Source organism: Paramisgurnus dabryanus, chromosome 24 (genome assembly GCF_030506205.2).
Source record: "Paramisgurnus dabryanus chromosome 24, PD_genome_1.1, whole genome shotgun sequence".
NCBI lineage: Eukaryota > Metazoa > Chordata > Actinopteri > Cypriniformes > Cobitidae > Paramisgurnus > Paramisgurnus dabryanus.
The window spans coordinates 22,962,786-22,974,399 of record NC_133360.1 but is presented as its reverse complement, the minus strand read 5'-3'; the positions used below and the strand labels follow the sequence as shown (position 1 = coordinate 22,974,399).

The following is an 11,614-nucleotide window of genomic DNA, read 5'->3' as shown; positions in this document are numbered from 1 at the left end:
CTTAGTTAAGGTTAAATAACATAGTTTAATATGACAAAACGATGGAGTATCCCTCAATGTGTACCTTTCAAACCTTTTGTGCTGTAGTATCACCACTCAACCACTAGATGGCTGCATTTGACACTAGTTGAGACAGATCATGATATGTCAGTTTAACGGGTGAGAGGCACATTACAACAGCGCATGGCAACTTTCCCCTTTACTCACCTGTATATCCAGGCTTACAAAGACAGATGTAGTGGCCAATCTTGTCCAGACAGGTGGCTCCGTTCCTGCAGGGCCTTGACACGCATTCATTCACCTCAATGTCGCAGCGTTCGCCCTGGAATCCCGGGACACAGAAGCAGGTGGGGCCATCCCCTCTGCTCCTGCAGATGGCACGGTTACGGCACGGGTTGGGGGAGCAATGGTCCTCCTTTTTCTCACAGAAAGTCCCAGTATAGCCTTCTCGACAGATGCACGCGTACCCTGGACTCCTGTATTGCACTGCCAGACAGCGGGCACCATCTCCACACAGCTTCTGAGCGCAGAGACGGACACTAGAGTGACAGTCGTGACCCAACACGCTTGGCACGCATCGGCACGCTAGTTCCCCTGGACGGGCGCCAGTGGCCTGGCACGTTGCATTGCCCTCGCAGATGGGCGGTTGGCAGAGCGCACCAGAAGAGTGGCATCGCTCGCTTGGCCACGAAGACTGACATTGGCAGATGAAGTCAGATGGGGCTTCCCTACACTCTGCTCTGTTTTGGCAAGGCTTGTCCAGGCACAGGGTTGAGGTCTTGAGAGGTGTTAAACCTAGAAAGATAAACCATATACAGTTAAAAGTTCGGCATGAGAGGTCATGGCATTGTATTTTTAACCCTGGAGAACCCAAGAACCCTGCTCTTAGCATCAATTAACATTGGCCAAATTTGACCTGTGGGTTCTCCAGGGTTAAGACATTTTGACTTTTATATTGGAGAGTATAGCTTTTACAAAACTATGAAATCTACATAATGCCTGCATTTATCTAATAAACCACACAGTCATCTTATACCTGACCAATCACACGCATGGGCCTGCACAGCTTTAGATAAAGAACATATATAAAAGCCCCCATCCTGGTCATTATTCGCCAGTGTCAGAGGAAACAATGCTCTGTTATCTATCCAAGGAATGGCTTGACCCCTGTGACAGCCCATTCACCTCCAGCTAACAGGACGAGGACGTCTGCAAACTTTGGAATCTCGACAAAGCACCAAATTATGTCACCATAGCAACCAGTACCACGCTTCCAGCTTCCCTTGTGCAGCGGTTCCTATGGTGACCAGCAATAGACATAAGTCATTTAGGAGGGTGTCTAAACCTATTCATACCTTTCAGTGTGCTGTGTTTTCTTTGTTACAGCCTGTGCATTGAAACAAAGGCTAATACGGCAAGCGATCATGATGTTTTGTTTAAGTGTAATTTGGCAGTGGATGTGTGGCTTGCTGGATTGCCTCTTCATTTATATTCTGGACTAATATCAAATCATTTTAGATGAAGATGTTTGTTTGCCAGAGGTGATTTATTAACATTTGTGGATTTTATAGTGCATTTAAAGGGACACTCCACTTTTTTTTGAAAATATGCTCATTTTCCAGCTCCCCTAGAGTTAAACTTTTGATTCTTACCATTTTGGAATCCATTCAGATGATCTCCGGCTCTGGCGCTACCAATTTTAGCATAGCTTAGCATAATCCATTGAATCTGATTAGACCATTAGCATCGTGCTAAAAAGTAAGAGTGTGTTCTCTGCGGGGATTGAAATGACAACGTTTGTGTTGCATCTTACTTAAGTACACTGCAAAAAATGAATGTCTTACTTATTAGTATTTTTGTCTTGTTTTCTAATTTAAATATCTAGAAATTCTTAAATTGAGATACATTTACTTGGTAGGCAAGTGGCATAAGATATTACGTCTTGTTTATTGTAATAAATGATGAAAATCAAGAGTGGTTTTTTTGTACTTAAAACAAGTCAAAATATCTGCCAGGGCACATAGAAAAATAAACTTAAATTAAGTTTATTGAGTTAAGTCGAAACTGGAATTAAGTTTATTTTTCTTACTGCACTGGCAGATATTTTGACTTGTTTTAAGTAAAAAAAACCTCTCGGTTTTCATCATTTATTTATAAAAACAAGACTTATTATCTTAAGCCATTTGCTTACCAAGTAAATGTATCTCAATTTAAGAATTTTCTGATATTTATATTAGAAAACAATGCAAAATAACTAAGTACACTGCAAAAATGATTTTCAAGAAAAAAAAAATCTTAGTATTTTTGTCTTGTTTTCAGTAAAAATATCTTAAAATTCTTCAATTAAGATGCTTTTTCTTAATGAGCGAAATGACCCAAGAAAATAAGTCTAGTTTTTAGACCAAAAATATCAAATTTAAGTGATTTTATGCATAAAACAAGCAAAAAAAAATCTGCCAATGGGGTTAGCAAAAAATCTTACATTTTTTTCTTAAACACTATTTAAGAAAAATTTGCTTACCCCATTGGCATATTTTTTTGCTTGTTTTATGCACAAAATCACTTAAATTTGATATTTTTGGTCTAAAAACTAGACTTATTTTTTTGGTTGTTTTCCTCATCAAGAAAAAGCATCTTAATTTAAGAATTGTTAGATATTTTTAATGAAAACAAGACAAAAATACTAAGATTTTTTTTCCTAAAAATAACTTTTTGCAGTGTACAAGATAAATGTCTTTATGTATTGTTGATTTGTAGGCAATTACATTAAGCGGATTTCTACAAGAACAGCTTGAAGGTAATCTGGCCCAGTGCTCAGCATGAACCCATATGCATTTGAATATGAGTTGTCCCAAAATCACGAAATCACGTGTTTACATAAACAGAGAAATTCTCCGTATATCAAACAATCTGAGACTCAAATGTGATGATACTATGATAAAAATGGATGCATTTAAATGTATATAGTGTGATGAAAGACCCAAGATCCCTTTAAATGTGCCCGAGTGTAGAAAATGAAAAGCCCAGTTGTGTTTGTGAGTGTCTTTGATGCATCCAGCGCCTTTTATGTTTTTAAGTGCCACTGCGGCGATGCATCCAGGGTTGCGATATACCTGACCACACGCCAAAGCATATCAAAGAAAAATATCAAGGTGGTCTGACTGGTCCTCATCCCTTACAAAAATGAACCATGGTTTTAATATAGTAAAAGTAAGTAACCAAAACAAATATATAGTACTGTGCAAAAGTCTTAGGCCACCATGCCACAATTAGATTTGTTGTTTCTGCAATGTTATAGTAATCAAATATAATTGTTTCTCAGTCTCTTTAATAGAATACATCCAGAAAATATAGGAAATGTGTATGTAGTATTAAAAACTGTAAAACAATGTAAACGGATGGGTCAAGTTTTTAGGGTAAACTCCACCTCCACTTGACCAATAGCAGGAAACTGCAAGATCTCTTAAACCTAAATAAAATTAAATCATAATTTCTGATTTTAAAGAAATTACTCTTTTTATCTCATTCTACTTAAAAACGCTCAAGATGTGTTTAGTGCCAAGAGAGGTCACACTATTTCCTGTATTTTCTGTTTGTATCTTAATAAAATAGATTGAAAAATAAATATGAATGGACATTAAAACTTCTAACACAACAAGTCTGGTGGTGGTGGCCTAAGACTTTTGCACAGTACTGTATATATAAATATATACAAATCAGCTAGAAAGATAACAAAAATGTTGTTAAATCTTTTAGAAAATGTATAAACATATAGTATTTGCATGATGAATTAGAATGACTAATATAATAGCTTTATTATTTTTTATTGCACTGTATTTTATGTAGTATAAAAACAATAAACTAGTGTACTTTAATATTCTGATATAATCCAAAATACTCCAGTATTTGTTCATGTAGGAATGTTTAAAATATTTTAACAACATCACACACACAAAAAAAACAACCGAGCAAATAACAGTAAAACTGATACTTAAAGGGGAAGTTTCCCGGACAGGGGTAAGATTAATCCAGGACTAGGCCTTAGTTATATTAGGCCATTCAAGTAGTTAAACCTTATAATACTTTACAAAAAAAAAACAATACTGGTACAAAACAATGGCACTGATATATGTTAAAATATGTCACTGCAAAATGTTTTTAAATGAGACCAGCTCAAACACCCATTTTAATCTGGGACTAGGATAAGCCCTGTCTGAGAAACCGCCCCATAAAGTTTATTATTATCATCATCACGATGTTCAACAAGTGCACAAAGCATCAAATTGGACTACTTACTTTCTGCCCACTGTAGGAGAAGAAACAAGACCCAGACAGCTAATCTGAGTCTCCTTAGACCCAAAAGAATAAGATCCACATCCATATTTAGATGTCATTGTGATGCAGTATCTGACATGATCGCTGTGTGTTACTCAAGCAAGCATCCTCCTGTGTCTACATGTGAGCCAGACCGAGTCTCGACGCGCTCCCAGGCACAACACTCGATACAAAAGAGGTCTGTGGGGATTGGTGAAGACATGAAAAGAGATTGAGAGGCAGGCGTGCTGTCTGAATGATAAGTAGCAGATGGTTGATTGCATTGGATGTTAAATATGGGATAGAGGGCCGAATGCTGCAATAGGGTTCTTGTGCCGCTCTTGTAATCATTCAGTCCACTTCAGTTTGATGATTTCAACCTCTTGAGGTTCATCTCATACACAGTCAATTTTCCCATCTGTCTGGAGTCATGGGCAGAGATTTAATGTCTTTAAATACCTACAATTGGCTTATAAGTTTACACACCCCTTGCAGAATCGGTTAAATGTTGAACTAGCCTATAAGGAGTTGCATATAAGGATTAGATACATATCATGAAACATAAAATAAAAGTCTCAGTCGCTGAGCATTCAGGTAATCCCATACCTCACAGAGTACAACTAAAAAACAAAATGCATAACTCTTTATATTATCCATTATCAACATTTTGCAGATGTAGATGTAAACTTAGATTTACATCGGATTGTAGGCAACAGTTTAACAGTTTAAGGCTGACGTCAGACGTATTCAGGCCAATCACAACATAAAGATTAGCTGGCCAATCAAGGGACACAGCCCTTTTCAAATCTATGAGTTTTGTACAAAATAAGTATGTTTCGGGAAGAGAGTGAAATGGAATCAATGCAAATTTTTTGCAATGAAATAGGTGCCCTTTAATATGTCTACCCTGGAATTAATAAACATATATACATGTATACATATACATATATGAAAATATTTTTTTGTTTATTTATTTAACTGTAACTTACAATATTTCATATTATATATAAGTAAAAATATATGCATAAACAAAATTGTTCTTAAATGTATACATGTGTGTATTTATGTATTTATTTATTTATTTATATATTCATTCATTTATTTATTTTTCTATTTATTTATTTATTTTTCTGTTTATTTTTATATTTATTTCTATCTATCATTTATTTATAATTTTATATATATAATATACCAGAAAGAACAATGGAAAGAAATCGTATTATTATAACAGATAAGGAAATGTTTTATTATTAATTGCAAATGCATTCAAATCTGGGCTGTCAAAAGATTAATTGCGATTTATTGCATACAAAATAAAAGTTTGTTTTTGCATAATATATATGCATGCACTGTGTGTAAATATTTTGTATATATATAAATACACACACATGCATATATGTATTTAAGAAACATTTACATGTATATACATATTTATTTAGATTTTAGTATATTTTATATTATATATTAATAAAAATATATACATAAACAAAATTTTTCTTAAAAGTATAAATCTATGTGTGTATTTATAATGATAATTACACACACTACACACACAAATATATTATGAAACACAAACTTTTATTTTGTATGTGATAAATCGCGATTAATCTTTTGACAGCACTAATTAAAATTGAATTTATGCATTTTATAGCAGATAAGAAAATGTATTATTATGAACTGCAAATATATTAAAATAAAAATGTATGCATCGACATACATTTTGATTGTTGTCTTTTCTAATTTACAACTCAAAATAAATAAATAAAAATAAAAATAACATGCCCTATTGTAATAAGAAATGTGTAAAATAAAATGTAAATAAATCACATTGCAACATGGTAACGCTGCAATTACCTTTAGAGTGTCAACATTTTCACAGAAACTGGTTGAGCAACTACGTAAGAGCATAAATACATTACAAGTCCGTACATTTACAACCGATAACATCCAAGATTTTTTGCAGCGCTGCGCAGAACGATCAGGGCATAAGATCAAAATACCGCGAGAGCGATTCGAAAGCTCTGCTCATGCGGTATTGTTACGTCATTTGTTGATAAGTCTGCACAGCGCTGCATGAAGTCGAACGCGCATACGCCATAACAACATGTTTTGTGGGCGCGTCTACAGAGTTTTAAAGCATCCTGACATTCTGATTGGTCCGGATTCGCCATGCTTCTCAGCGATTGGTCAACTGTATTAGCTCCTATCAGTTGATTGGCTGCCTGCTCTGCACTCAAATTCAAAATGTTTCACAGGGGATCGGTGTGTTTTAAACGGCATTTCAGCGCAGCTCAGCATCGTCGAGACATGAACGGACGTTAATGTGCACGCGTGAAAATGTCGCTAAAAATCGCGCAAGCGGAGTGTTTGGAGTTTAGTCCGACTTTTGATTCTCACAGTAACGTTAGTCGGGGTGAAACCGGAAAGGAAAATAATAATTCAATTCCCGTACTGTCTTTAGTTCAGTTTTCAAGGTCTCCTTTCGTGTCATTTGGGACGATCAAGTTAGGATCATCTAAATCGGTGCCTTTACGGATTGAAAATCCCACTGAAGATGTGTCGGCGACAGTCGTAGTGGATAAAATATCAACAAGCAAAGGCTTTTCAGTTGATCGGACGTCTTTCACGATACAGGTACGAGTGCACATGCTGGTGTCTTTAATTAGCTGCCTACCGAATACATGTTGTGCAAAATAACAATCTAGTTACTAAATTAATGAGTCATGTTATTAATGCACACACTTTATTACAGTTAATAATGTTTAATTCACCGAATTTATTTACACATGCCCAATGCGTAACGCTTTGTGTTAGTGTTTGTTTTCGAAAAAAGAGCAAACCGTCATGCTATTTTGTATAAAATTTATTTTGCATACTGTTTTGCAGCCTGACGATAGCATTATATTAAATGTCACATGGACACCAGTGGATGAAGGTGGAGTTCGTGAGCTCCTCTGCTTTGTTGCAAATGGCATTGTCAAACATCAAGCCATACTGCTTGGAAAAGCAGAGGCAACCAAAAAGAAAAAGGTAATATATTGTGGTGTCATTAATATCAAAATTCCCACAGTCGTGGAAATCATTGAGCCTGGATAAATGATGGGAGTTGATCTTTAAGGGGCGGTTTCCCGGACAGGGATTAGACTAGTCCAAGACTAAAATAAATGTAAGAGCTGTCTAAACTGAAAACAACTTGCACTGACATGTCTTAAAATACATCAGTGCCCTTTGTTTTGCCTCAAAATGCACACAAGTAATGTTTTAAGGCAGTGGTTTTCAAACTGGGGGCCGCGAGATGGTGCCAGGGGGGCCCCAGTTTTATGACATTTTATGAAATACATTAATTTATCATGAATTCTGTGTAATTAAACCAAAAAAAAAATGAGGATACTAACCAAAAGCACTACTTTTTTGAATAATTTAATGGTTTTTTTTATTAAAATGTTGAGTTTTAGAACAGTTTTTGTCACAAATTTTCTTTGGGGGTGCCGTGTAGGAATGCACCTTACACAAGGGGGGGGGGGGGGCGCACGCTGAAAAAGTTTGGGAACCACTGTTTTAAGGCACGTTTGTTCAAACAAGTTATATTTCATAATTAAACTAAGGCCTAGTCCTTGCTTTAGATAATCCCTGTCCGGGAAACCACCCCTAAAAGTTATAAAAATGAATTTGGTGAATATAGATATTGTTTTTTTTCCAGTATATTACTTTTTTATTGCGGCAAACTGTAGAATAAAAGAAAAGTAATGTTTGGGAACTAAATTTGGAAATGGTTCTGACTAAATAATGCAAACTATTTTATTTTTATAAACTGTATTTTAGTTCTCATCTATGCTGGACTTTTATTTGTCGCTTTCCTTTTTATTCTGTTTTCATATAATCAACTAATAAATTAACTCTTGCATATCAAAAACATTTCTAAAAATTTAATTTTAATTTTCTAATGAAAGTATGCAATTATATTTTTTGTTGACAAGCAATATTTATGCATACACCTAAAAGACTTTTATGATCATGTTAAACTTTTCAAGGAACAACTAAACTTGTGACAAATCTACCCAGTCTCATGTAGATTCATATAAATATCATGAAGTGTGAAAATCGAGCAATACATACGCCAAATTTCTAATTCTAACCCTAAACCCAAGCGACCAACTGTAAAAAAAACCACGGGTCCTTGAAATCCTTGAAATGTTGTGAATCTGGGGAAAAAATTCAAGGCCCTGGGAAGTTTTTAAAAATATACATACATAGATACAGGTCATTGAAAGTGCTTGAATCTATTTTATGCAAGAAGTTTTCTGGGAAAAAAAATCCATATTATTTCCTGTGAAGTGTAGGATGACTAAATAAAAATTCTACTCTTAAGGCACACACATTAAACTGTTCATTTTAAATGCGTATATCTTCTGTATGCGAATGTTAATTTATACCAAATGCTTTTTTGCATAATTGTGTTTGACAAATGAAAACGTCTCTGGTTACGTATGTAACTGTTGTTCCCTAAGAAGGGAATGAGACGCTGCGTCTCCCTTGCCATACTTCCTGTGTCCCTGTAATGCCGTCTCTGGCAATATTTCAGATATATTTCCTGGCAGCCGTGTCACCCTGTCTTTGTCGTAAAGCCTCACCATTGGTTGAATTTGATATACACATTCAGACGCACTTACCCCTGGAGGTGTCCCCAATGTGTAACCGCAGTAACACCGTGTGAGTTCCCTCAAAGGGAACTGTAACAATGTATCTTAAAAGGTAACACAATGGAACCTTGCTCTCACTTGAAATGTGTCCCCACATTTAGTCCTTAAATTTGAGGGTATTGGACCTGGAAAGTCCTTGAAAGGTCCTTGAATTTGAAGTTAACTAAGGTGTGGCAACCCTGGGCGTATCATATGCACGCCAAATTGGAATTTGGTGTATGTATTGCACGATTTCCACACTTTGTGATATTTATACCCAACTCGATGAGATTGGGTTCGACAAATTCATGTGTTTATTTAGTATATACACTAACATTCTCATCTGTATTTCAGAAAACCCTGTGGGATTCAATTAAATCGAAAAGAGGGGTTCCAGCGCCCTCAAAAGAAAATAAATTGGCATCGGCGTCGATTAAAGCGGCAAATAAAACCTTTCACGTGTCTCGGCAGTCTCAATACAGCAAGGACAGAACATCGAACCCTTTATCGCCATTAAACCGAGAAAGGACAATCAATGGATCCAATGCTGTCACGAGAAAACAACAGTCCACCCCTCCTCAGATGATGTCAAAGCCCACATTTGTAACGGAGAACTTTAATGATGAACATTTACAGAAAAACTCTCCGGTTGTTGTTTTAATACCAGCAGACCAATTACTCAATACACCTGATAAAAAGGATGCGCCTTTTTTACGTAAAGCAGAGTGCAAAGAAATAAAAAGGGTTTTGAATAAAACCCTGTCTCCTATTAGCACCCCAGACAGGTTAAGAAATCCACTGTCGTCATGCTTTCAAAGTCCACTTCCTGTGATTGGAAAACTGGATGAAGAACCCGAGAAACCATCTTTGTCCGTAAAAGATGCTCTGGATGTTATAGGATCTGACCTGTCGCGTGCCGTGAGCCCTCCAAATGCTTGCTCAAGCTTTGATTTTTCCGACTCTCTTGAGTCTGAGAAGCAACATTCAGATTCGACCTTTAGAGTCACCGTTGATATTTCTCCACCACATGAAGCTATACACCCAAGGCTGACTTACTGCGTAAAACCCAACAAAGCCATAGGTGTTGAATCAAATGATAATTTCCGGCTCAAGATGACAGCTTTCAGCACGGCCACGGTGACCAAGTTTAATAAAGTGGATGACACCCTGGATCCTGATGTTTTGAGGTCTAAGGTTTGTGTTAATTGCACCACTGTGACCAAAAGCAAAGCAGAATCCTCTGTCGAGAGTCCGGGTTTGCGTAAGAAGAAAACTTCAAGGCGCAGGCTCCTCGAAAGGACCTTGGAGCTCTCCGAGCCTAGTAATGCAGAATCCAACACAAGTTCTCCTGAAAGCAACTCGGCTTCACCGGTCATAAGTCCTGATTTAAGTCCTGATGAAGAGAAGCCAACTGCATATTTATCTCTTCCTGTTGATCAACCTTTGTTGTCTTGCATTTCGCCCATACGCTCTGAAGTGTTACCTTGTGTTAGTACTAATCAGTCAACTAGTCTGGATTTATCAACCGATAAAGGACCTTCGTGTCTTTCTCTGGATCAGTTTCCTGTCCAATCCAGGACATCTGTGCCAAATAAAAAGAGAAAAAGTGATGAATTTTTTAGAGATCACCCAGAAGACGGGTTAAATGTCCAAGCTAAAAAGTGCCGTGCCCCATCACGGGTGAAAGAAACTAAGAAACCGAACCAAGAAAAGACTTTCAGTTTGAAGTCTACATCAGCGGAATGTAGTGGACAACAGCAGAAATTTACAGGTGAATGAAGTATAGTTATTTATCATAATCATTTGAGACGTTTGAATGTTTTCCAAGTTGAGAATTACATCAAGTAGTTAAATTCAAGAGATATATGGTTACTTATTTTGTTTTAAAGCTACAGCAAGCTCAAGAAAGTTCACAAGACCTCAACCGAAGAAATCCCTTCCAAAATCAACTCCAAATGGTAAGAAAGCATCTCAAACATTTTGATTGATTGTTATGGATGTCTTGGGTGTTTTATGACTTATATTTTTGTTTTGCTTATATAGTTGGCCGGTCTGTGAAGTCACTAAGTGGTTCAACTCGAAAGGCTGTAAAAGTTGTGGCTGTGGCGCAAGCCAAGCTGACCTTTATGAAAACAACACATACAGGTATATGAGTGCAGTAATGATTGCATATTTCAGTAATTTATTTTAAATCACACATTTACTGATGTTATATCGCAACGGCAGTCATACCAAGGCACCCGCTGCCATTTGCCGCAAAGAACATGTTTTATGACGAGCGATGGATCGAAAAGCAGGAGAGTGGCTTCACCTGGTGGATGAATTATGTTCTAACTCCTGACGATTTCAAAGTTGCCACTGAAGTTACCAAGGGTAAGTGTATTTTTTTATAGGCCCAATTTTATGTTATACCCCTACGCCTACCACTTGCCCCTTGAAACAGAGTGGAGTAGGGAAGGGTTAAAAAAATTCTTCTAAGAAATGGGACACCGCTACTACACATCATACGTCCACTCACGGGTCCTTAAAATCCTTGAAAGTTTGTAAATCTGGGGGAAAAATTCAAGGCCCTGGGAAGTTTTTGAAAATATACACGCATAGATACAGGTCATTAAAAGTGC

The 11,614-nt window shown here is 36.6% G+C and overlaps 2 protein-coding genes across 4 annotated transcripts in view; one reads left to right on the top strand and one right to left on the bottom strand.

Moving 5' to 3' along the window:
- Nucleotides 1-4,505, bottom strand: part of crb1 (crumbs cell polarity complex component 1) — a 34,082-nt gene extending 29,577 nt beyond the window's left edge. For both annotated transcript variants that reach the window (XM_065259511.2, XM_065259512.2), the window contains exons 1-2: nucleotides 4,297-4,505; nucleotides 208-795 (exon numbers count right to left, since the gene is read on the bottom strand). In XM_065259511.2, coding sequence (XP_065115583.1) covers nucleotides 208-795; nucleotides 4,297-4,381 — 673 coding nt within the window. In that variant the 5' untranslated portion in view covers nucleotides 4,382-4,505. The remainder of the gene's footprint in view (nucleotides 1-207; nucleotides 796-4,296) is intronic.
- Nucleotides 4,506-6,599: 2,094 nt separating this feature from the next.
- The window catches only part of aspm (assembly factor for spindle microtubules), a 28,417-nt gene continuing 23,402 nt past the window's right edge, over nucleotides 6,600-11,614 (top strand). The window contains exons 1-6 of one of the 2 annotated variants that reach the window (XM_073813577.1): nucleotides 6,600-6,948; nucleotides 7,201-7,344; nucleotides 9,348-10,764; nucleotides 10,889-10,951; nucleotides 11,037-11,138; nucleotides 11,220-11,366. In XM_073813577.1, coding sequence (XP_073669678.1) covers nucleotides 6,652-6,948; nucleotides 7,201-7,344; nucleotides 9,348-10,764; nucleotides 10,889-10,951; nucleotides 11,037-11,138; nucleotides 11,220-11,366 — 2,170 coding nt within the window. In that variant the 5' untranslated portion in view covers nucleotides 6,600-6,651. Of the gene's footprint in view, nucleotides 6,949-7,200; nucleotides 7,345-9,347; nucleotides 10,765-10,882; nucleotides 10,952-11,036; nucleotides 11,139-11,219; nucleotides 11,367-11,614 lie in introns of both variants that reach the window. The other variant, XM_065259509.2, reaches the window with a different exon arrangement.